Source organism: Anolis carolinensis, chromosome 2 (assembly GCF_035594765.1).
Source record: "Anolis carolinensis isolate JA03-04 chromosome 2, rAnoCar3.1.pri, whole genome shotgun sequence".
Taxonomy (NCBI): Eukaryota; Metazoa; Chordata; class Lepidosauria; order Squamata; family Dactyloidae; genus Anolis; species Anolis carolinensis.
Genome location: NC_085842.1, coordinates 99845776 through 99870190, shown reverse-complemented (window position 1 = coordinate 99870190; position 24415 = coordinate 99845776). Strand labels below are relative to the sequence as shown.

Genomic DNA, 24415 nt, shown 5'->3' with positions numbered 1-24415 from the left:
CTGGTCTCTAAGTCTGGATCCAATAGCAGGGGAAGGCGGTTGTCCCCTTGTGTCCGTCCCACCCTTCCTGGCTCAAGTTGTGTATTTATGAGAAAACACCTGCATACGTCTGGATTGGGGAGGGATGAGTAGTGTGGTCTCTGAGCCCTGGGATGCTTTCCTTCATTGGAAACACATCTTTCTCCTCAGTTTTATTTTTCTGCTTTTGGAGGCTTTTAAGAAATCTTTCCTAAAACAAAAAAAATCACTCTTGTTCAAAAATCTTTAGAAGTTTTTAAAAACCCACTTTTCTGAAAGAAAGCATATTGCATCCTAAACCAGTGGGTTTGTTTCAGGGATGAAGACATGGATGGAGAATGGGAGGCACCTCAGATTGCAAATCCAAAATGCGAATCAGCCCCTGGCTGCGGTGCCTGGCAAAGGCCAACAATTGACAATCCCAACTATAAAGGCAAATGGAAGCCTCCCATGATTGATAATCCTAATTATCAGGTAAATGATTTTACTTACAAATTATACCTCTAGGCTCATGTGAAAGTACTTTCCTGTACTCTCAGTTTAAACGGGGGCATTATGGTGTAGTGACTTGAGTCTCGAATTATGAGTAATTCATAATTAAAACCTCTAGGTGACCTTGGGCAAGTCACACTCTCTCAACCTCTTTGACCACCTTGCTCAGAAAACAGCACCTTAATAGGGTTATCAAAAGTCAGGAACAAAAACGTTGAAGGCACATTACAAGAACAACCAACTTAGTTAGCTACACATGTTTAAAAGAGGTGTCGGCGGTGGCCAGGGGAGCCTTTGCACAACTCAGACTTGTGCGCCAGCTGCGCCCGTTCCTTGGGAGGTCTGACTTGGCCACGGTGGTCCACGCTCTGGTTACAGCTCATTTGGACTACTGCAACGCTCTCTACGTGGGGTTGCCTCTGAAGACGGCCCGGAAGCTCCAACTAGTACAACGGGCGGCAGCCAGACTAATAAGTGGGGCGGCTTACAGGGAGCGTACCACCCCCTTGTTAAGCCAGCTCCACTGGCTGCCGATATGCTACCGAGCCCAATTCAAAGTGCTGGTTTTGACCTATAAATCCCTAAACGGTTCTGGCCCAATCTACTTGTCCGAACGTATCTCCTCCTATGAGCCAGGAAGATCCCTGAGGTCATCTGGAGAGGCCCTGCTCTCAGTCCCGCCTGCCTCACAGGCGCGGCTGGTGGGAACGAGGGACAGGGCCTTCTCGGTGGTGGCTCCCCGGCTATGGAACACCCTCCCCAGAGATATACGGCAAGCCCCAACCCTTTTGAGTTTTAGAAAAGCCTTAAAAACATGGCTTTGTGCCCAGGCTTTTAATGAATAAATGATAAAGACGACCCAGATTGTTATATGGATAAAGTTGGAGGATATTGGACAAACGGATTTTAAACACGTTTTATGTTTTTATATTTTATATTGTATTTAATTGGTTGTATTTTTTATATGTTGTTGTTTTTAATGATGTATCGGCACCGAAATGTTGCCAGTTGTACGCCGCCCTGAGTCCCTCCAGGTGAGAAGGGCGGGATAGAAATATTTGAAATAAATAAATAAATAAATAAATATTGTAATGTTGGTGTATAGCATAACTTTAAAATATAATGTTTTATTGAGGGTTTTTTGTTTTTTGGGAAGAAGTAAATGTAATGTCTCAGTAAAGGAAATTAGGCAGATTTGAAATAGGAAAACTTCCTTTCTCTGGAAAAACCAGGCAATTTGTGGACTAGAGTTCATAGCTTCAAATGCATGAGGCACTGTTTCTGTTGTAGACACATAGTCCCTGATGTATAGAAACATGTCTGGAATGGGTGGGGGCTGTGCACAGTTATGTCAAATGAAAAATGTGTAGATTGCAATTAAGACTGTTCAGTTAGCAGTTGGATGTTTGCAAAATAAGCATACAAATACCTCAAGTTGATGAACTCTGGTCAGAAAGACTGAGTAGTTTGAGAGCCCCAGATACCATTGTCTCTGTGTTAGATACAAATGAAGAAAACTGAAATTTATGGGACTTCCCTGAATCAAGCAATTCACAAATTGTAACTTTATACTCAGATTGTAACTCCTACAATTTTTTTTCTTGCTGTATCACAGATTAGCATATTTTCCCCTCAGGCAGCTACCATGATCCCAAAAAAACTTTCATGCCATGCCATACAAAAGTTTATGTTGCTTAAACACTCCTGTGCCCATGTGTTTCCTGAGAATGATGGACACAGCTGTATTGCCATTATCTGAGTTTGTATTTCAAGCATTCTCTAATTAAACAGTAATTGTTCTCAAATTACTTCTCAATCTCAGCAGAATTCTTATACAGCCCTGATATTGGAGATGTAAGGGGTTGAATCTTCAACCTTGTGCATGCATAATCATGCACTGTGATTCTTGACATGGGTTGAAAATGGCTGCAGGTGTGGGAGAAATAGAACTTCAATTGCCAAAAATAGAAAATAATTTCAAGACATACAGTAATAAACATCGCAATGGCATAGCTAAGAATCAGATTAAAAATTTTTATGGTTTCTAATCCATTTGCTGGGATCTGAAGAATCAATGAAAAAATAGATTTGCTTAAACTGACAGAGTGATATCTGTACATTTTTCAGGGTATCTGGAAGCCAAGAAAAATTCCAAATCCAGACTTCTTTGAAGACCTGGAACCTTTCAAAATGACCCCCTTTAGTGCTCTGGGGCTTGAGTTATGGTCTATGACTTCAGATATATTTTTTGATAACTTCATCATCTGTACAGACCGGGCCGTAGCTGATGACTGGGGTAATGATGGATGGGGTCTAAAGAAGGCAGCAGATGGTGCAGCTGAGGTAAGGTGTTTTTCAGCAGAAAAAACAAGTCAGTTTAAATTTTAATAAGTTACATGTTTTTAACCTGTTTCGTCGTTTTATGTGTTTTATGCCTATATGTTTTTATTGTTTTATAGTTCGATAGGGTACTTTTATTGTTATATTGGTTTTATTGTAATGTCCATGATACAGCATTAAATTCTTGCCGGATTTTGTAAGCCGCCTTGAGTTCCCTGTGGGGTGAGAAAGGCTGGATATAAATAAAGTAAGTAAATAAATAAATTTAGGTTTTTCATTCAAGATATAAAAGGTTGTGCATATGTCTCATTTTAGCATTCTTTTAAATGACTGGCTTTTGTGTACAATTGACCCTTTGTACCCATAAGTTCTGTATCTTCAGTTTCAATCAGTCATAGTTCGAAAATATTTGATAAATATTCAAAAATGAAATCTTAATTTTGTAATATGCTGATGAGGCTACACTGTGTTAGTCTCTCACCTTTTCACTGATCTTCAGACTTTTTCAAGCACTTGTATGGTTGTTTACCATTTTATTGAAGGGATTCTATTTTCCTTCACCATCTATATATATAAAAGACAAATGGTATCCTCCCCTGCCACTAAACAACAAAAGTACAAGCCCTAGAACCTAGAAATTTGGCAGCACAATCCACCATCCTTGCCCCTACGTTCCGACAACAAAAAGAAAAGAAAAATAAAGTCCTAATTAGAGGGAGAGGAATAATTGTCTTTAGCCAATTGCTGCCAGTTAGAAGACTAAGCTCCACCCACTTGGTCTCCTAGCAACCTACTCAGGCCTCACTCTCTCTTCCACACTGCCTATAAAATACAGATTATCTAATTTGCACTCGATTATATGGCATTGTAGACTCAAGGCCCTTCCACACAGCTATATAACCCATTTATAATATTATATTATCTGCTTTGAACTGGATTATCTTGAGTCCACACTGCCATATAATCCACTTCAGTGTGCATTTTATTCAGCTCTGTAGAAGGAGCCTCATATAATCCAGTTCTAAACAGATAATATAAGATATCCAGTAGAGTCTCACTTATCCAACATAAACACCCTGGCAGAACATTGGATAACTGAATATGTTGAATAATAAGAAGGGATTCAGGAAAAGCAGATTAAACATCCCATTCCCTCACGACCCTATCTGCTGCCAAACTGCCATCCATGTCCATGCCAGACATCCTCAGAGATTATGAGATCTGTTTGAAAACAGACAAGTGGGATGTTTATTTTTATCTCACCAATGATACCCAGGATGGGACAACTCTTATCTGTCTCAGGCGACTGTGAATGTTCCACTTCCCCACCTTGATTGCCATTGAATACCCTTGCAGCTTCAAGGCCTGCCTACTTCCTGCTTTAGAGAGGAATCCTTTGTTGGGAGATGTTAGCTGGCCCTCAGTACATCATGTCTGGAATTCCCTGATTGCTCAGTGCTGTTCTTTAGTTAACTGTCCTGATTTCACAGATTTTTTAAATACTGGGAGCCACATTTTGTTCATTCCAGGCAGGCAGGAACCATCCAAGCTTTGAAGCTACAAGGCTATTCAGTGCCAATTCCAACATTCACACTTGCCTAAAGCAGATAACAGTTCTTTCTTCCACCCTGGTCATTCCACAGATATATCAACCCCACTTCCTTTTGTTGCGACACATTTCACAACCTCTGAGGATGCCTGCCATACATGCAGGCAAAACATCAGGAGACAATACATTTGGAACATGACCAGGCAGACGGCAGAACTCAGAGCAACTCAATACAAAGAGAAACAAAAATACTAAAATAAATACAAAAACAAATTAAAAAAACCAAAATAAAATAATACAATTTAAAAAACATAAATAAAAATAATATAATCAAATAATAAAATATAATACATACAAATAATAAAATAAAATAATAAAAACACAAATAATAATGAAAGAATAAAAATAAAATAAATACAAATAATACAATAAAAATAATAAAAAACACAAAAATAATTAAAAACACTAAAAATTAATTCAATAAAATACTATAATAACAGAAAATAACTAAAAATAATGCAAGAAAATAATAAAATATAATAAATAAAAAAGATAAGTTACAATAAAATTAATTAAAAAATACAAATAACATCAAATAAAAATTCCACAACAATTTTTAACCAATACCACCACCACTTTACCACAGCAACGTGTGGCTGGGCACAGCTAGTTGTATATAATTGGACTTATTTATTATTATTATTTCCCATATTTGTATCCAGCCCTTCTCACCCTGAAGGGGACTCAGGGCAGCATCACAATGCCAGCAATTTGATGCCCAACATACAATTCCAAAAATAAGAATTGTAATTAAAACCAAATATTAAACATACATTAATTAAAACAACAGTTAAAATCACACAGTTTCCATATCGAAGTCCAGGATAGCTCCATTAGTCTGTTACCTTAAAGTTCTCAATTATTGCACTGCTATAGTTACTGCTTAAATGTTTGATCCCATAACCATGTTTTAAGTTTTTTTTCTCTAAAAGACAAGATGGAGGGGGCTGTTCTGTTTCCATTGGGGAGGGAGTTCCACAGGTGAGGGGCCACCAATGAGAAAGCCTTGTCTCGTCCCCACCAGTCGCACTTGTGAGAGTGGTGGAATTGAGAGCAGGGCCTCCCCTGATGATCTTAACCTCCGGGGTGGGTCATAGGGGGAGATTCATTCAAACAAGTAAACTGGACTTGAGTATCCATGGATTTTGGTTTCCACAGAGGGTCTTAGCGCTGAACCAAAGTGTGTCTGTATCTCTCCACCCCCCTTTTCTTTTTTTTCTTCCTATTCATATCTCTCCAAAGTTATTTTATTTTTTTCTTCCAATTGATTTCACCACCCCTGTTTCTTTTTCTTCCACTTTAAATAGGTTGCTGCCTCTTGTAGAATTCTGGGGTTTGTAGTTTAGTGAGGCGCAAGACCCCCCAAACTACAAACCCCAGAATTGTGCAGGAGGCAGCAACTGGATTTAAATTTGATAGATGCTCTAGTTTGATGAGATCCAGTATCTCCTTCATCTTCTCTGTATTTCTCCTTTCCTTCATGTCTGACAACAATTTAAATTACTCAATGCTATGCATTGCTGGGATTTGGTGAGGCAGTAGCAGAGAAAGCTAAAAACTTCATAAAACTACTGCTCTCAGAATCCCATAGCAATGAAACAGGGCAGTTAAAGTGGTGTCAAACTGCATTCATTCCAACGCAAAACACCTGTTGGAAATGTAAAACTCATATTGGTTCATATTTTCATTGCTGGTGGTCATGCTTAGAAACAGGGAAATATTGGAAAATGATACACGTAGAATCTCAAAAAATTCTAAAGAAAACATTCCCACTAAAACCAGAATATTATTTATTGGGACTGACAGACTTGGAAACAAATTTCAACATAAATGAAGATAAAATCTTTACATACATCTCCACGGCAGCAAGGATTATTTTTGCGAAATATTGGAAACAACAAGGCGTTCCAACTAAAGATGAATGGATAGGGAAAATTGATGACATTAGAGACATGGATGAACTAACATTTCTGTTAAGATCCTATAGAGCACAAGCATCAAATAAGACTGACTGGAAATTATTTAGGGACTATATGGCAACTAATATTACTTAACTCTGTTTCTTTTCTCTATTGGAAACTGGAAAATGATCAGAAGACATAGGTTCTACCAGGATAAGACATTAATATAATATAAGTTAATTAGATTCTCATAAGGGACGAATGGAAGGACAAACATGTTATATGTGCATTTGTGTTTTCTCTTTTTTTTTTTGTAATCTATACATATATATACATACAGGTATTTTAAATCTCATCCTTTTTTCTTTTCATTAGTATTATTACTACTTCTCTTTCTTTACATTGGTTTGTGTTGTTTGTGTTGTTTTTGTCAGTGTGACATTGAAAACTCAATAAAAATCATAATAAAAAAAAACTGCATTCATTCCACAGCATAAGTATACCCCAAAGAAGCAGGACAGGATAAACAGGAGAGGCTCCTGGAGGAAATGATTATATATTTCCATGGTTTTCCTTCCATTGCTTGAAAGCTTTGGTGGTTTTAAAAGGGGGATTCTAATCACACAGGAACTATAATGTGCACCTTTCTTAGCCAAATTACAAAGAGTGCACTTTTTGCTGGGCCTGTTCCGATTTACAAATTCAGCTTAAGAATGAAACTACAGGCCCTATCTTGTTTGTAACTTGGGGAGTTCCTGTAACCAGTTTTAATTTTTTCATTGTTGTATATACTATTCTTGGTTGTTAATTGTCAGTACTATAAATTGGTGCTTTTTCGCTATTTGATATGGAGGACTGGCATATTGTTTTTCCTAGTATGGCAGGAATCAATATTATAGTTGTGCTGATTGACCACAGTTTTATCTTTCATTCATGGAAACTGTAGGGGAACCAGCACCATGGACCATCACTCAGAAAAGCACTGTTGTAAACTTGTCAATGGGCTGGTTGCTAATAATTAGAAATAACTGGGCTGGCCCTTAGATCTCTTTGGTTGCCATGTTGCCTCTCATGCACTGGTGAGGGCATGCAATTTGAAATCCTAACTTTTCTTCCAGCCTGGTGTTGTGGGTCAGATGATGGCAGCTGCTGAAGAACGTCCCTGGCTTTGGGTCGTCTACATCTTGACTGTGGCACTGCCTGTGTTTCTCGTCATCCTTTTCTGCTGCTCTGGAAAGGTGTGTACCCTGCAAATAGCATGTTGGATGGGATCAGAATGGAAAATCTTTGCTACTGTTCCTTAAAACACCTTGTTGTAATTATCTATATAGTATTTTATCTTTTAAAAGGGAAAAAAAACACTGGGGAGGCTTTATATTGAAAGTCAGTAAAGAAATAATAAAACTACAAAATCAATAAGTGAACTATCTGACAAACCTAATTATGGAATGTGCCTGACAACTGTTTCAGAAGCAACCAAGTGCTGCGGAGTACAAAAAGACAGATGCGCCTCAGCCAGATGTTAATGAGGAGGAAAAGGTAGAGGAAAAAGATAAGGGAGAAGCAGAGGATGAAGAAGAAGAAACCAATGAGGAAAAGCCAGGTATGCAAAATAGATGATAATTCAGTGTTTCTGAAATCATTAAAGCTTTCCTTAGACTGTTTTTGTCTTTTAAAAATAGAAGCCAACTCCAGTGATGAATGCGAAAGTCAGTGTTGGTTTCGAGAAAACAAGTGGCGTTTAAAAAAACTGCTTTATATATTTATTTTAGAAGATAAGCAAAGGCGTGATGGTGAGGCAGAAACTGCTAGTCAAGATGAAGAGGAGGAAGAGGAGGAGGAAGGAGGAGGAGAAGAAGAAGAAGAAGAAGAAGAAGAGGAAGATAGTAAATCCGATAGAAAGGTAAGTGATTAATTACGAAGTTTTGCTTTGGTGGAATAATAAGATTAGAAATTGTAAAATTCTTTTTCATAGGAATAGCGGCATTGCAGTGTTTCATAAACCTCAGTTTTTCCTGTTCATATCATTTGCACACCAAAGCCTATGGTATGAACTCTGAGACTAATATCCCCTTTAGATTTTTTAAAAGTCATATTATTATGAGATAGTGTACAGTTTTGTAAACTGCTCACAACATCTGTAAGTTGACTGGCCATAATCAGTCATGCTTGTTTCATTGATGGAAGCAGTTTTATGGCACAAAAACAGCTCATTTCCTTGTGCCATAAAAATTGGTGAACCTCTCCACATTTTCAGGAAGCGTGTAGAGTCATGGAAGGGAGGGAATAAGACAAAATATATGTATTGAATTAGCTAGTGCAACATTGGATTTAAACACCATGCCTGCACAAGAATTTGTGAGGAAAAATACTGATTTATTTCTTGCCACCTATTCTGCCCTCTTGTAATTGCATCCTATTCTGTGCTGGCCATTCCTACAGTTCATAACTCCAGTATTTAAAGCAATTGTCAGAATGAAGCAAAATGGACCTGCGCACCTAGCTGTTTTGAGCACTGCTCCCTAATCACAGAGCACTGCCAAGGACAATGGGTCCTCCTGGGGGAAAAGAGCAGTATATAAATAAAATAAACTATCAGATGGACTCTGCCACTTTGCCACTTTCGAATGGATAAAGCGTGGTATTTAGCAGTTTGATACATTTAGAAAGTAAAAAACTACAAGGAAATCAGTACCTGAATGCGGAAATTCAAATAAAAAGCAAAACGTCTGGCACCCCCCGCACACACACACACACCTTTGTTAAAGCTGGTTCACACTATTTTGATTTTTCTATTTGTCAATGTAGTTTCAACTTCAGAGCTGCTTTTTATGACTTTCACATGGGAAAACAAATTTAGCATATGAAGCAGCCACTGGGTTTTAAGAAGCACTTGTTCAAGAACATTATTATAATGCATTGAATTTTAAATCCAAAGCAATTTATATTAAAACAATTTATATTAAAAATTAAAATGTATATATTATATTAAAAACAGAATATGCTAAAGCCAATTGGTGAAAACAAAGAATGATAAAACATCAAAAAGTTATATTAAACAATTCAAAATAACCAAGAAATCACTTTAGGCAAGTTGCTTGCCTTAAGCAACCATTACCCCTTTTGCTTGGCTAACTACACCAGTGACAAAAGCAAAGTATCTCATACCAATGCATATAATTTTTTGAACTTAAAATATTTCCAAGAAACACTGTCATTCGTTTTTTTACATGTCCTAGCTGTGCCCGGCCACGCGTTGCTGTGGCGTTGTCTGGTGGTGTTGGTGAGAAATTGTTGAGGTAGTGGTGGTATTGAATGTCTGTTGTATGGTTGTCTTTATGTTTAGTATGCACACTGAAGTAGATTATATGGCAGTGTGGAGTCAAGATAATCCAGTTCAAAGCAGATAATATAAGATTCTAAATGGGTTATATAGCTGTTTGGAAGGGCCTTGAGTCTACACTGCCATATAATCCAGTTAAAATCTGATAATCTGTGGAAGAAGCCTAAGTGAGGCCTAACTGTGCCTGTCCCCTGGGCTGAGTGAGTTGCTAGGAGACCAAGTGGGTGGAGCTTAGCCTTCAAACTGGCAGCAATTGGATAAAAACTATTATTCCTCTCCCTGTAATTAGGACTTTGTTTTTCTTTTCTTTTTGTTGTATCAACCTAGAGCCGTGAATGATGGGTTGTGTTGTCAAATTTCGAGGTTGGGGGGCCTGTAGTTTTGTTGTTTTGTCCGCTGCCCTGATGCCATCACTCTTTTATATATATAGATATAAAGGCTGTGCTATTTTATCTTTGTAGGAGGAAGAAAGTGTGAATAGATCACCCAGAAACAGAAAACCAAGAAAAGATTGAAATATCTTAAGAACTTGATCTGATTCATTTCCCCCAACATGGTTTTGGGAGAGGACCTTGGATACTTTTTGCTGAAACTCAAAAAACCTCAAGATTCACCATCCACAGGTTCCTGTCAAATGCTCTCCAGTGTAAATGGGTGTTTAGCAGTCAAATACTTGCATTGTGTTTTTAAGTAGAAAAATCCTGTAGAAAAAAATGCATTTAACACAACCCAGCTATAAATTTCTGGAATGTTACAAGAACTAACATTTTTCTTTGTTTTTAAATAGAATGATAGAATTGCCAGTCTCAAAACCTTGGCTTAAATTAATGTATTAATCTGTCAATGGAAATGAACACCAACCTTTAGAAAAATGCTACATATACAATTTTTATATATTTTTTGTAAACATGGACATTCTTATAGAACATTTATTTCCCTTAGTTTGATCATGTTCAAGTAAATGAGTCAATGCCATCACCATGTTTCCAGTTCATTGAATGAAAGCAGAAGTTAAAATCCTTTGAAATAAATTTTATCAAGTCCTTCTTTCTTTGTTGGGGGAAAAACCACAATGATGCCATAAAATTTGTATTTTGGCTATGGGCGCTGCCCAGGTTAAACAGTATTCATAATCAGCCTGAATTCGGGAGCAGATTTTGGTTTAGGGTACAAAGGTTAAGGTTGGACTGTCTTCTTGCTTTAGGCCTTAAATTGTCCTCAGTATGAGGTTTGTCTTCTTTCTTTTTACAATTTCCCCTGTGGTTTTAAAAGCTCCTTCCTCTTTTTCTATCCGCTGCTGTGCAATTCCTTCATAAGTTGCTGTAGTTGCTGTAGACTACATATGCTCAACTCACTGTTCAGTCTATTGTGTGCTTTTTGCCCGTTGTATGTACATTCATTTACAGTGATCAGGCAATCTAAATAGATTTACATCGAATGAAGATATCAGTATTTGTAGATGAGGAAGGAGCATGTGAAAACTCATTGGGTCTATGTAACATACCACTCTTCATATATCAAACCATTGTGAATGTAGGGATTTCCAGTTCCAGCTAAATAAATTTTGTAAGTGTCTTGCATTTGAGCATCTAACCATTCAGAACCCCCTTTGAATGGATTGTAGATGACCCTCTTGTATATCTCTAAGGGTGAAACTCTGCTCTGGATAGTGTGATGAGATATAGGAGATAATAGAAGAAAAATGCTTCATCGACTGTAGGCCTCTGTTTAATCATAGAGGCAAACCTGTTGTAAGTGCACTGAATAGAACACTCCCAAATTTGTCAGAGAAACCGAAAGAGTTTGGCTGCCTGCAAGATATGACTGTCGTGTCCAAACATGTAATCATAAATGTGCTATGGAACTTCTTGATTTAGTCAGTGTATAGCTTGTTTTCAAATGAAGCTTTAAAATCTACTTAAGGACCATTTTGCTTTTAGAAGCCAGATTGTTTGCACCTTGTAACATTTTCTAATTCCCTGATTTTTCCACATCTGTGTTGCTGCATTGGAAGCCATAGAACTTGCAGACAGTGCTTGAATCATTGGCTCTTTTTAGTTGTTCAGGCAGTGGATAAAAATACTGTTCATAGCTGCCTCTCATCCATTTTTCTGCACTTGCATTGGGTGTTTAACAACACAGAATTAGAACTAATTTTAATGCTTGAGTTAATGTTGTCTTTTGAAGAAGCTGTTTTATTCTTTTATTTCTCTGTAGAACCCATATTCTTTTCTTTCCAAAATAGTTGCTGAAATGAACTTCTTTTTAGTTAATGTCAGGAGGCAATGCTTAATTTAAAGCTAAAGATGTAATACTTTTGATGTTCACAGGGCTTTCTCCAGAATGCTCTGCTGTTTGCATGGTTTGGCTTTTTTATGTCAGCAAAATTTGCAAAGGCACTACAAAAACTTTTGTTTTTAAAGTTTATGGCTTGAAATGTACTATTTCCAAAACCTTGATTCCAATGTGTCTTGGTGAACACAGATTACAGAATATTCTACACCAGGCAATTATCATATCTGCTATGTCAAAGTAAAACAAGAGTTCGCGTATTATGAAGTTGTTGAGTTTCCAAATAATTGAAGTGCTGTGACTTGAAGGATGGTTATTTTTTTAAGTTTGAAGAAAGCATTTGGATGTATGAAATATTTTGCTCTGACAGAGTTTAACTGATAGCAGGAAAATAATTCTATATATTAAGACCATATAGAAAATGTATTATTGCACAGAAGGGAATAGCAAGGTGAATGGGATGTTAGACTACTTACTTGATTTTTATTTTGATCAGAAAATAAAGATAGCATCATAGCAGCTTCAAATCCATTGGTGTTAGTGTGTTGGGTAAAAGTAGACTCTTTTTCATCAAGATAATGTTCTTTGATGAACAGCTGGTCTTTCTGAAAATAACACTGCAAAGTTGCACATGTTTAAAATGCTGATGTAAAATGCACTGAGTTTCATATATGGATATTGCAGATGACAGGGGACTCTTATACAATCAACCATTAATGAGGAAAAAGTACCCTGCGTCTTGAAAGCTTAGCTCCACTTGATTTGTGGCAGTAAATATGGTGCTTTTTCTTGGCACCCTTCTGCCTTCTCTTCAGCTATAGTCTTCTAATGCCAGTATTGCCTCCATACAAGTTTCAAATGCAACCACCCTCAAAGTGTTGGAAAAAAGACTGTGATTTTCTCATAAGTCCTGACTGTTATAAAAATGATAAACCTGAAGATGCAGTATGCATATAAATATATTGGTTAAGTTATGAACAAATGTAAGCATACTCTGATTAATAAAGAAACATAAACCACTATTTTCTATTGTCTAGTTTACTATAATTTTTTATCTTTGGAGTTTAGTATTAGGACACGAATAAAAGACCAAATAGTTCTGAAAGAACTAAATATGCAAAAAGCATGTTGGTCTAGCATTCCGTTTGAGATGTACTGAAAATACAGCTATCTTAACATTTAAAAAAAATATTCCATCTTGCTTCATTTGCAGATTTCTGTGTGCCCATGCCTTCAAGTCACCTTTATTAGGCAGGGAATATTCAGATGGTGGTTTGCCAATTCCTTCCTCTAAAATCTGACATTAGTTGACAGTTTCCCATCTAAATACTGATTAGGGCTTAACCCGCTTAGTTTATACGATCAGGTTTTTTTTAAAAAAAAGTTCAAGTAAACATATGTCCTTTTAGAGGTCTAAGTCATCTGAATTATTTTTAAAAATTGTCTTGCTCTTCAAAATGTGGCTTATTTAGTCTATTATTGGTAATTATGGACATGACAGGAAATGCAGTTCTACAAAGTTAGGAAACTGGACAGAATTTCATAGAAAGTATTTGTATATCTATGTGGTTACATACTTAGTGTACAAAAAATTAATTCAACCTAGTTATGGCTAATACATTTCTCCCAAACTATTTCTGTTAATATTGTACAATTCTTATTTGGAACTATTAACACATTTTCTGTCATATAATATGAATAATCAAAGTATTTTATCCAATTAACTGAGTTGTTCCAGGCCTGCACAACCTGTGGCCCTCGGGTGTTTGGGCCTTCAACTCCCAGAAGCCCTAGTCAGCTTGTCCAATGGTCAGGAATTCTGGGGGCTGAAGTGCACAACACCTGGAGGGCCACTGGTTGTGCAGGCCTGATGGACTCTCCACTTCAGATCTGTTACTTCAAATTCCAGTTCCAGAGATGACAGCTTTCAGTACATTGACCATTGAGCAGAATGTAGGCTAGGAATCTGCTGATATATATCCAGTGATGAACAGTAAGTTAGCAAAGATTTCAAATTTGCAGTGTGCTCATAATAGTAAAAACAAAGATGTTTACCCTGTCTAAACCAGGCAGCTAACATGAAATGACTCAAATGTGTTTGTAAGAAGTTGCATCCATGTGTCCCACTTCTGGAACTTGAGTTGAGCATATGTCTAGAGGCAGCCTTGGTGCAGGATCTGAAAACTATGATTCCTCTTCTACATAGGATGGCTGAATTAGGCTGCAAGTAACTATTACCTACATACCACAGTGGGAATCATTTGTGTGTCGATAAAAACTGGTATACAATAGATGGGGGAAAGACCCATAGTTTTGGCCTCCTGTGTGATATGATATAGTGTGCTTGGGGCCAGAAGTGTGGGATTTTGGAATACCTGTTTGCATATAGGAAGATGCTCAACCTGTACTTGACTCCTTTTCAATCCAGCAGTAGCTATTGGCTTTCTCATCTTTTCTCATTTCAGCCACTTTGGGTCTCACTTTAAGAGACAGATGGATTTCAATTCCATTCAATTAATAAATACAATAAAACCTTGTTCTCCAGTTTGCTTTGTTTATCTTCTGCTGTGGGTATATTTTAATGGTTTGAAGATGCAGTAATGCAAAAGCTCGAGAAGGGCATTAATTGTAGGAGGGGTGGGGTGTTCTGTAAGCAAGCTAGCAGTTGTGTTTCTCTAATAATCTTTTTAAAAGGACAGTATGATTTGGCTTCTGACTGTCCTGAGGTGTGCTCAGTCCTTTCTTTACTCATTCAAAGTTCTTAAAATATTTCCAAACAGGAGGAGTAGGACCCTTACTTCCTTCTGACATGTATCAGAAGAGAACTTTAAAAATCCGCTTGAATATGGCAAGCTTTTGTGGATCTAAAAATTGTGTACATTCCAAGGATTTGGGTTATCATTTACTCTTTTGCGCCTGCATGTACGGCAGGCATCCTTAGAGGTAATGAGGTAAGTTGGAAACAAGTCAAGTGGGGATTACATATCTGTGGAATGTTCCGGGTGGGATAAAGAACTCTTGTCTGTTGGAGGCAGGGATGAATGTTGCAATTGACCACCTTGATAAGCATTTAATAGCCTTTCAGCTTCAAGGTCTGGCTGCTTCCTGCCTGGGAATCAGTTGTTGGAAGGTGTTTACTGGCCCTGATGTCTGGAATTCCTGTTTTTGAAGTACTGTTCTTTATTTACTGTCCTGATTTTAATAGTTTTTTTAGTTTCCATTTGGCTGGGAGGAGTTAATCATAAGGCTCCGCCCCTTCACTTCTTCCGGAAAGGTTGGGGGGGAGGGGGAGCAGAAGACAGAAAGCTGTGGTGAAAAAAGTTCCCTCCTTCCCCCATCCTATCCTCCTCCGTTATTGGCTGGCCTTGGTGCCGGTCAAAGTGCGGCAGCCAGTGAGCTTGCGGGTCGTGACGCCGCCATGGCGTCGGGAAGCCCGCCCCCTCGGAGCTGGGGGAAGGGAGGCAAAAGGGGGTAAAGCCATTCCAAGATGGCGGCGGCCGAGGCGCGGATAACAATGGGGCTGGGGAGGCCGGGGCGCCTTTGGGCCTGAGGCGGGACAGGCCTGAGGCAGGGAGCGAGGCCTGGTGCGGCCTAGCGACGAGCGGAGGAGAAGGAGGCGGCGTTGGAGTTGGGACTGAGGGCTCCCCGGTGCCCGGCCATGGCTCTGCCGCCGCCACCGGCATCGTGAGGGCCTCTCTCTGCTCTTACCCCTCTCTCTTCCGCGTTCCTCGCTTGCCTATGGTCCTGGCCCCTTCCCCGATGGCGGAGTTCGCGGTGCCGCGGCACAGCGCGGTGATGGAGCGCCTCCGCCGGCGGATCGAGCTCTGCCGGCGACACCACAGCGCCTGCGAGTCCCGCTACCAGGCCGTCTCCCCGGAGCGCCTGGAGCTGGAGCGCCAGCAAACCTTCGCCCTCCACCAACGCTGCCTCCAGGCCAAGGCCAAGCGCGCCGGGAAGCACCGGCAGGCCCCGCCGCCCCCTCAGGCCCAGGCCCCGCAGGCCGCGGCCTCCGCAGCACCCCCCTCGGCGCCCCCCGTCTCCTCCGTGCAGGCCCCGGGCCCCGCCGCCTCCGCCAACGGGCTGGACGCCGACGCCGCCGCCGCGGGCGGGGAGCAGGCGCCGCAGGCCCAGCAGCACGGCCGGAGCAGCAGCAGCAGCGCCCTCATCGCGGTAAGGAAGGAGGGAGAGCCTGGCCCAACAGGCCCCTTTCGCCCATTTAGAAGGAAGTTGCACTTCGAGGCCAACTCTCCCCAGAGTTTGAGCGGGATCACATCCAAATACCAAGTGGCCTTGCCTGCCTGTGTGCCTCCCTCCCGTCTTGGGCAGGAAGCAGCCAGGCAAGTCAACTGCTTCCCCTACATGTCCAGCTCCATGGATGGCGTCTTCTCCCACTGAGTTAAGGCAGAATTTCTCTCTCTCTACTTGATATAAGTAGGAAAAGTGGCTACTCCTTAGATTTCCAGAATTGTAGCCAAAATAAAAGGGTCAACTGATTTATTTCAAGTGCCAATGCGAGCTTTTGGCTCCTCCAGTGGTATTTGTTGTTATGCGTTTTAATAGTAGTAGTAGTAATAATAATAATAATCATGTGACGAATGTAAGATCTGGGTTGCTGTGAATTTTCCAGGCTGTATGGCCATATTCCAGAAACATTCTCTCCTGACGTTTCGCCTGCATCTATGGCAGGGATCCTCAGAGGTTGTGAGGTCTGTTGGAAACTAGGCAAGTGGGGTTTATATATCTGTGGAATGTTCTGGGTGTGAGAAAAAACTCTCATCTGTTTGAGGAAAGTGTGACTGTTTCTATTGGCCACCTTGAGAGCATTTAATAGCCTTTCCGTTGCAACGTCTGGCTGCTTCCTGCCTGGGGGAATCCTTTGTTAGGAGGTGTTAGCTGACCCTGATTGCTTCCTATCTGGAATTCCCCTGTTTCCAGTGTTGTTCTTTATTTACTGTCCTGATTTTAGAGTTTTTTAAATACTGGTAGCCAGATTTTGTTCCATTTTCATGGTTTCCTCCTTTCTGTTGAAATTGTCCACATGCTTATGGAGTTCCAACATAAAGCTTATGGAACATGGGCATACAGCCCGGAAAACGCACAGCAACCCAGTGATTCCAGCCATGAAAGTCTTCAAAAACACAATGTAACATCTAGTTGGAGGGGCTGGAGTAGGCCTGCAAGGTTGTTTTGGCTCAATATCCCTCTTCTTCCCTCCCCTTAAAATAACTCCTTGTATATCAGTGTGTGTCCCTTTCACCTATTTAGAAGGAGGTTATAGTTTGAAGTGAACTATGAACCTTCTTCCCCTGAGTTTGAACAGAGTAAAATGGAAATACTAGGTGGCACTGTTGTCCCTCCATTGCATCTTGAATTTCCCGTCCTGGCAGGAAGTAGCACAACAGCTCAGTAACCAGTCAAGCCAAAAGAGTAATTGTTCTGCTATTCAACCAAGCCTTGTCCATGGATGACATCTTCTCCCATTCATTTCGGGCATAAATCCTCCTCTAGTTGGTAGGAAAGTAGTATCTCCTAGTCTTGCATTTGAATTGTGGCCAAAATAAAGGGTATGCTGGATTCTTTCAAGTTTCAAGGGGAGAACTTCTCTCTAGTTTAATGCTGTGTTGTTTTTGCTGTTACTCAGTTTAATAGCAATAAGAGGAACTAGTGAAATGGAAGATTTGGCTGCAGGGGCTGAAGTAAGCCTGAGGGGTTGTGTTGCCCAAGAGGCATCTCTATGCCTCCTTTAAAATGGCTCCTGGTGTGTGTGTCCCTTATTTAAAAGGATGTTGCTGTTTGAATTACGAACCTTCTCCTAAGCTTGAACACAGCAAAATTAAAATGCTAGGTGGTACTGTTGACTTTCCATTGCATCTTGAATTTTCCATACTGGGCAGGAAGTCGCATTGCTGCCCCATAACTATTCAAGGCAAACGAGAAATTGTTCTGCTGTTTACTCTCTTGCCCATGGATGGCGTCCTCTCCCATTAATTTCAGGCATAAATTCCATCCCCTTCTACTTATTATAGATTGAGAAAGTAGTAACTCCTAGATGTAGAGTTGAGTTATGGCCAGAATCAAGAGTGCGCTGATAGAGTGGACTCTCAGCTAACCGGCACCTATGTGGATTGGAATATGCCAGTTAAATGTAGTTTTTGGTGACCTGAGAATTACCATTAAACATAGACCTAACTAATACCACGCCCTACTCTACACCATCCCAGAAATATGGCAGGAAACTTTGTTATCTCTCGGTATCAATCTATCACGGCGACCGACAAAACAACAAAACTACAGGCCCCCCAACCTCGAAATTTGACAACACAACCCATCATCCACGCCTCTAGGTTGATACAACAAAAAGAAAAGAAAAATAAAGTCCTAATTAGAGGGAAAGGAATAATTGCTTTTATCCAATTGCTGCCAGTTAGAAGGCTAAGCTCCTCCAACTTGGTCTCCTAGCAACCCAATAAAAAATAATAAAAAACACTAAAAAATAATTAAAAACACTAAAAGATTAATACAATAAAATACTATAATAACAGAAAATAACTAAAAATAATACAAGAAAATAATAAAATATAATAAATAAAAAGATAACTTACAATAAAATTAATTAAAAAATACAAATAACGTCAAATAAAAATTACACAACAATTTTTAACCAATACCACCACCACTTTGCCACAGCAACGCGTGGCCGGGCACAGCTAGTGGTTTACTAAACCTCCTCCCTTTTAGTCCCATTTAGAGCCGTTGCTCAACTAAAAGCTGGATGGGGGTAGGAGACTTGAGAACACAGGAAGGGGTTAATGGATTATCTCAGATATTAGCTGCTTTTTGTTACAGTAGAGTCTCACTTATCCAACATAAACGGGCCGGCAGAATGTTGGATAAGCAAATATGTTGGATAATAAGGAGGCATTAAGGAAAAGCCTATTAAACATCAAATTAGGTTATGATTTTACAAATGAAGCACCAAAACATCACATTAGACAACAAATTTGGCAGAAAAAGTAGTTCAATACGCAGTAATGCTATGTAGTAATTACTGTATGAATTTAGCACCAAAATATCACAATATATTGAAAACATTGACTACAAAAATGCGTTGGATAATCCAGAACGTTGGATAAGTGAGACTCTACTGTATATAGTACCCATTTTGACCATAGTTCTTTTTTTTTCTAAAAAAAAAGTTACAGTAAGAATGTAACTTATTTATATTGTGTTATCCAACCTGGAATGGCCAATTCATTGTGATAGCAGAGTTTAAGCAGTTTACCAATTCTACCTTTGGATTTTTTTTAGCCTGAAATACTACGAATTGAACCTAGAATTGTATACATACAAGTTGCCAAGCTGTGGCATCTCCTAGATAACAGTCACCTTTTTCCTGTTATTAAAATTGTGAGTTTATGATTAGGAGGTGGTAACATTTCTGTTGAAACAGAAAATATATATATTTGATAGAATTTTAGTTCAAAATTGTCATAATGTGTGAGGTGAGTTGCTAGGCTAGTTCAAGAGTACAGTATATGGTTTATCAGTATGTTGATATATATGTACCTAAAACAATTTTGAAATGCTTAGAGTATGAAAAGGGGTATAAATATTGTCTTCCCTATGTTAACATTTTTCTTTTTTAATCAGATAGAATCAGAAATTGCCTGACCAATTAGTCATTTCTCTGTTTAAAAGTTGACTGAATAACAGTGAGGGAGAGTCAGAAGGATAGGGAACTTTAATCTTTATCTGGCAGTAAATTGTGAGAAGATTCCGTGATCTGACACTGGCTTAAATGCTATGTGTCCTAGTTTGAGGGTTGTCTAAAAGTAAACACTGATTTTATTTTTTAAAGTATATGTTTTAGAAGAGAAAATAGCAAAGTGTATATTTTTATAATAACCATATTTTATTAGAACAGAAGTGTTAAGTACAGGAGTCCTGGCTTTAATCTTCCAGTTGAATTTTCTGGACCGATATTTCCACATTTCGTGAGTATTGAGATAGTTCACCTTACATTGCAAGAACATATTATAGCTTAATATTTTCTCTTAGACTTTGAGGGTTTACATCTCCTTTAATTACTTTCAGTAGTATCTAGTTCTTTTGCCAAAAATGCAAGGCAAATAGATCTGTTTATGATCTTACGCTTTCTCCTCTACCTATTTTTATGGATAGATTGTTCATGCCTTTAAGCTTTGCTACAGTTTGGTCATACAAACTGTCACATCTTAACACAGATGGATACATATGACTCTGAAGACCAGGGTTTGATTCCTCGCATGGCTGTGGGAACCCACTGGGAGACCTTGCACGAGTCACACAGTCTCAGCCCCAGAAAAACCTGTGATAGGTTCGGCACAATTCAGAAATAACTTAAAGCATCCAACAACAATAATACTCTTGAATTTGGTAATCGGTCCTGCATTTCTTCTTCCTTAGCCTCAAGAAACTAATATTCCTACTATGCTAACCCACTTTACCACATTTTAAATATTGCTGAAAGGTAGATGGAGAGACTGAAGTTAACTTTTGTAATGGTGAATTTTCCCTAAAACATAAAATATCTTGAAACTATTTTGTTAATCTTTTAAAAGAAAAATACTCCCTCAGTTAAGGCAAGAATTGATATTTTTACTATTTACAACAGCACTGTTTCAAATTGCTCTTCACTGGATGAGCAAGAGAATAGTATGCACACATATTGGACATTCTAGTTAGGGATAAGATACCTCTTTAATTGGAAATCACCCAGTAAACATACACTCTAGGATACCAAGCTGCTTTTCCACAATCTGTTGGGAGGACTATGCATGGGGTGTATATATGTGTGAAAGTCCTTCCACTATCAGGAACAGAATCCCTTTCATAGAAACATAAATGCCAGGTTCCTTTCTTTGGTGAAGAAAACATTCTGATGTACAAAAAATATGTAAAAACTCTTGGATTATATATTTTTTTCACAACAAATAATGTATATTTAAATCCATTGATATCACCATCAACCTATTTCATTTAAAAGCATTTTTAAAATATTTTTAGCAATACAATTTGTGTTGGTATAGTTACATAATTTTTTAAAAAATACTGTGGCAAAGTGGTGGTGGTATTGGTTAAACGTTGTTGTGGAATTTTTATTTGATGTTATTTGTATTTTTTAATTAATTTTATTGTAACTTATCTTTTTTATTTATTATATTTTATTATTTTCTTGCATTATTTTTAGTTATTTTCTGTTATTATAGTATTTTATTGTATTAATTTTTAGTGTTTTTAATTATTTTTGTGTTTTTTATTATTTTTATTGTATTATTTGTATTTATTTTATTTTTATTCTTTCATTATTATTTGTGTTTTTATTATTTTATTTTATTATTTGTATGTATTATATTTTATTATTTGATTATATTATTTTTATTTATGTTTTTTTAAAATTGTATTATTTTATTTTGGTTTTTTTATTTGTTTTTGTATTTATTTTAGTATTTTTGTTTCTCTTTGTATTGAGTTGCTCTGAGTTCTGCCGTCTGCCTGGTCATGTTCCAAATGTATTGTCTCCTGATGTTTTGCCTGCATGTATGGCAGGCATCCTCAGAGGTTGTGAAATGTGTCGCAACAAAAGGAAGTGGGGTTGATATATCTGTGGAATGACCAGGGTGGAAGAAAGAACTGTTGTCTGCTTTAGGCAAGTGTGAATGTTGGAATTGGCACTGAATAGCCTTGTAGCTTCAAAGCTTGGATGGTTCCTGCCTGCCTGGAATGAACAAAATGTGGCTCCCAGTATTTAAAAAATCTGTGAAATCAGGACAGTTAACTAAAGAACAGCACCGAGCAATCAGGGAATTCCAGACATGATGTACTGAGGGCCAGCTAACATCTCCCAACAAAGGATTCCTCTCTAAAGCAGGAAGTAGGCAGGCCTTGAAGCTGCAAGGGTATTCAATGGCAATCAAGGTGGGGAAGTGGAACATTCACAGTCGCCTGAGACAGATAAGAGTTGTCCCATCCTGGGTATCATTGGTGAGATAAAAATAAACATCCCACTTGTCTGTTTTCAAACAGATCTCATAATCTCTGAGGATGTCTGGCATGGACATGGATGGCAGTTTGGCAGCAGATAGGGTCGTGAGGGAATGGGATGTTTAATCTGCTTTTCCTGAATCCCTTCTTATTATTCAACATATTCAGTTATCCAATGTTCTGCCAGGGTGTTTATGTTGGATAAGTGAGACTCTACTGGATATCTTATATTATCTGTTTAGAACTGGATTATATGAGGCTCCTTCTACAGAGCTGAATAAAATGCACACTGAAGTGGATTATATGGCAGTGTGGACTCAAGATAATCCAGTTCAAAGCAGATAATATAATATTATAAATGGGTTATATAGCTGTGTGGAAGGGCCTTGAGTCTACAATGCCATATAATCGAGTGCAAATTAGATAATCTGTATTTTATAGGCAGTGTGGAAGAGAGAGTGAGGCCTGAGTAGGTTGCTAGGAGACCAAGTGGGTGGAGCTTAGTCTTCTAACTGGCAGCAATTGGCTAAAGACAATTATTCCTCTTCCTCTAATTAGGACTTTATTTTTCTTTTCTTTTTGTTGTCGGAACGTAGGGGCAAGGATGGTGGATTGTGCTGCCAAATTTCTAGGTTCTAGGGCTTGTACTTTTGTTGTTTAGTGGCAGGGGAGGACACCATTTGTCTTTTATATATAGAGAGATATAACATGTATTTTTAATCTGGAAGATAGTAGCATCCCAAGTGTTCAATATACATAGTATTGCCATCATAACTGAGGAGACCTGTTATTGACCTTGCTGTCTTGTGGTGCAGGCAGCAATGCTCTTAAAAAACTTGAAATGTACCTGGGATCCACATCTTGTGCAGGCAGTACTTTATGCCCAGGAAGTGCATCTGTTTCAGTTGGGAGATTTTGAGACTGATTAGATTTAAGAATCTGATCTTAATTGAGCATTGACATCAAATACTTGGCCTTGCTTCCAGAGTCCCCAACATGAATCATGCAATCACTTCAATACAATAAAATACAGAAAATGGGATAAACATTAATAACATCAATAAATATAAAGCACAAAATACACAAAAGAATAAAGAGTCCGTGAGAATTACTTGGAATCATGTATGTAGCTGAGATGCAGTGAATAGTTATATGTTTTGTGAACTGGCAAAGCATTGTTAACATAGTTAACAATAATTATCTTAATTATTAAGAATATTCAGAATTATTAAAATAAAGAAATTACATAAAACATATCTATAATAGCCTAAATACGACTGGCTCTATGTTGGCTTTTATTTTGAATTTGATCAAGAATGTTAAATGATTCATATTTTGGTTGTGCAAAATCTTTTAGGAATAATTAATATTGCTATATACCAATGTATACCTCTTGATTCTTCTGTCTCCTTTATATTTTTTCTTCTTAATCTGATCACAGCTATGGTGCTAGAATGTTTTTAAGAGGAAATCATCAGGGTGCTAATTACAAAAATACTGCTAGAGAAGTAATGTTAGCAATTTTAAACTCAGCATATAATTGTTTAACTGCCTTAAATAGATTAGAAGCCTTTAGTACATTGGCAGATAGTATTGATTTCTTTTTCAGTGTTTCCTTTCCTTTGAGATTTCATCTTAGAACAGGTTTTTCTTGCCTTGACATTACTTTGGCGGGGCTGCTATCTGACTCATTTGCCAAGCTTCTGGAAACTGCTCTTTCAGAGCTGCATATATTAGTGTATATATTTTGTCCATTTTGTAGGCTACCAAATGTATAAATCTTAGGAGAAATGAGAAAGTTTAAAAATAAAATTCAAAATGTACCTCATGTATAGAACAGCTAATTAGCAGTCACTATTATATGTTTGTTACATTGATATTATCCAAGGAATTTTAGGCTTTAAACGATATAGCATACTGCTGCCTCAGGGATGCTAGAGCAGAGGTCACTTGCTATGTTTACTGCTCTTCAACTAAGCTTTCTGCCTCTGGATGGAAGCAAGGAGGGATACTTTCCAATTGCTAAAGAGTGCTCAGAAAAGGTACGTTATTGGATTATGACCTCTGAGATTTTCCCCAGGCAGCATAACCAGAAGATTCTGGGGATTATAATCCAAAAATGTATTTCCCCCAACTTTTTCTTTAAAAAAGGTTGAACTGCGTTTTTTGTATGTGGAAGGTGAGAGTGCCAGCTTGTTCGTTGCCTAAGGTAGCAAAGTGACTTCAGCATGTCTTTGTAACCACTGAGTTTGCTAAAGGCTTCCTGGGTTGATTTATGTCTCCCTACTTCTATTTTTGAGAGGTTTTATACACACACATATATATACATGCATGCACACACACACACACACAAGCTTGGGGGTTTCCCCAAGCCAGATAATACTTTCTCCTTGTGTA

At 38.3% G+C, this 24415-nt stretch overlaps 2 protein-coding genes across 5 annotated transcripts in view; both read left to right on the top strand.

The window, feature by feature from the left end:
• The window catches only part of canx (calnexin), a 77803-nt gene extending 63271 nt beyond the window's left edge, over positions 1 to 14532 (top strand). For all 3 annotated transcript variants that reach the window (XM_062973875.1, XM_008104850.3, XM_008104851.3), the window contains 6 exons: positions 336 to 492; positions 2638 to 2853; positions 7479 to 7598; positions 7831 to 7963; positions 8133 to 8263; positions 10165 to 14532. In XM_062973875.1, the coding sequence (XP_062829945.1) occupies positions 336 to 492; positions 2638 to 2853; positions 7479 to 7598; positions 7831 to 7963; positions 8133 to 8263; positions 10165 to 10218 (811 nt within the window). In that variant the 3' untranslated portion in view covers positions 10219 to 14532. The remainder of the gene's footprint in view (positions 1 to 335; positions 493 to 2637; positions 2854 to 7478; positions 7599 to 7830; positions 7964 to 8132; positions 8264 to 10164) is intronic.
• Positions 14533 to 15409: 877 nt separating this feature from the next.
• The window catches only part of maml1 (mastermind like transcriptional coactivator 1), a 36282-nt gene continuing 27276 nt past the window's right edge, over positions 15410 to 24415 (top strand). For both annotated transcript variants that reach the window (XM_062973874.1, XM_062973873.1), the window contains exon 1: positions 15410 to 16165. In XM_062973874.1, the coding sequence (XP_062829944.1) occupies positions 15734 to 16165 (432 nt within the window). In that variant the 5' untranslated portion in view covers positions 15410 to 15733. The remainder of the gene's footprint in view (positions 16166 to 24415) is intronic.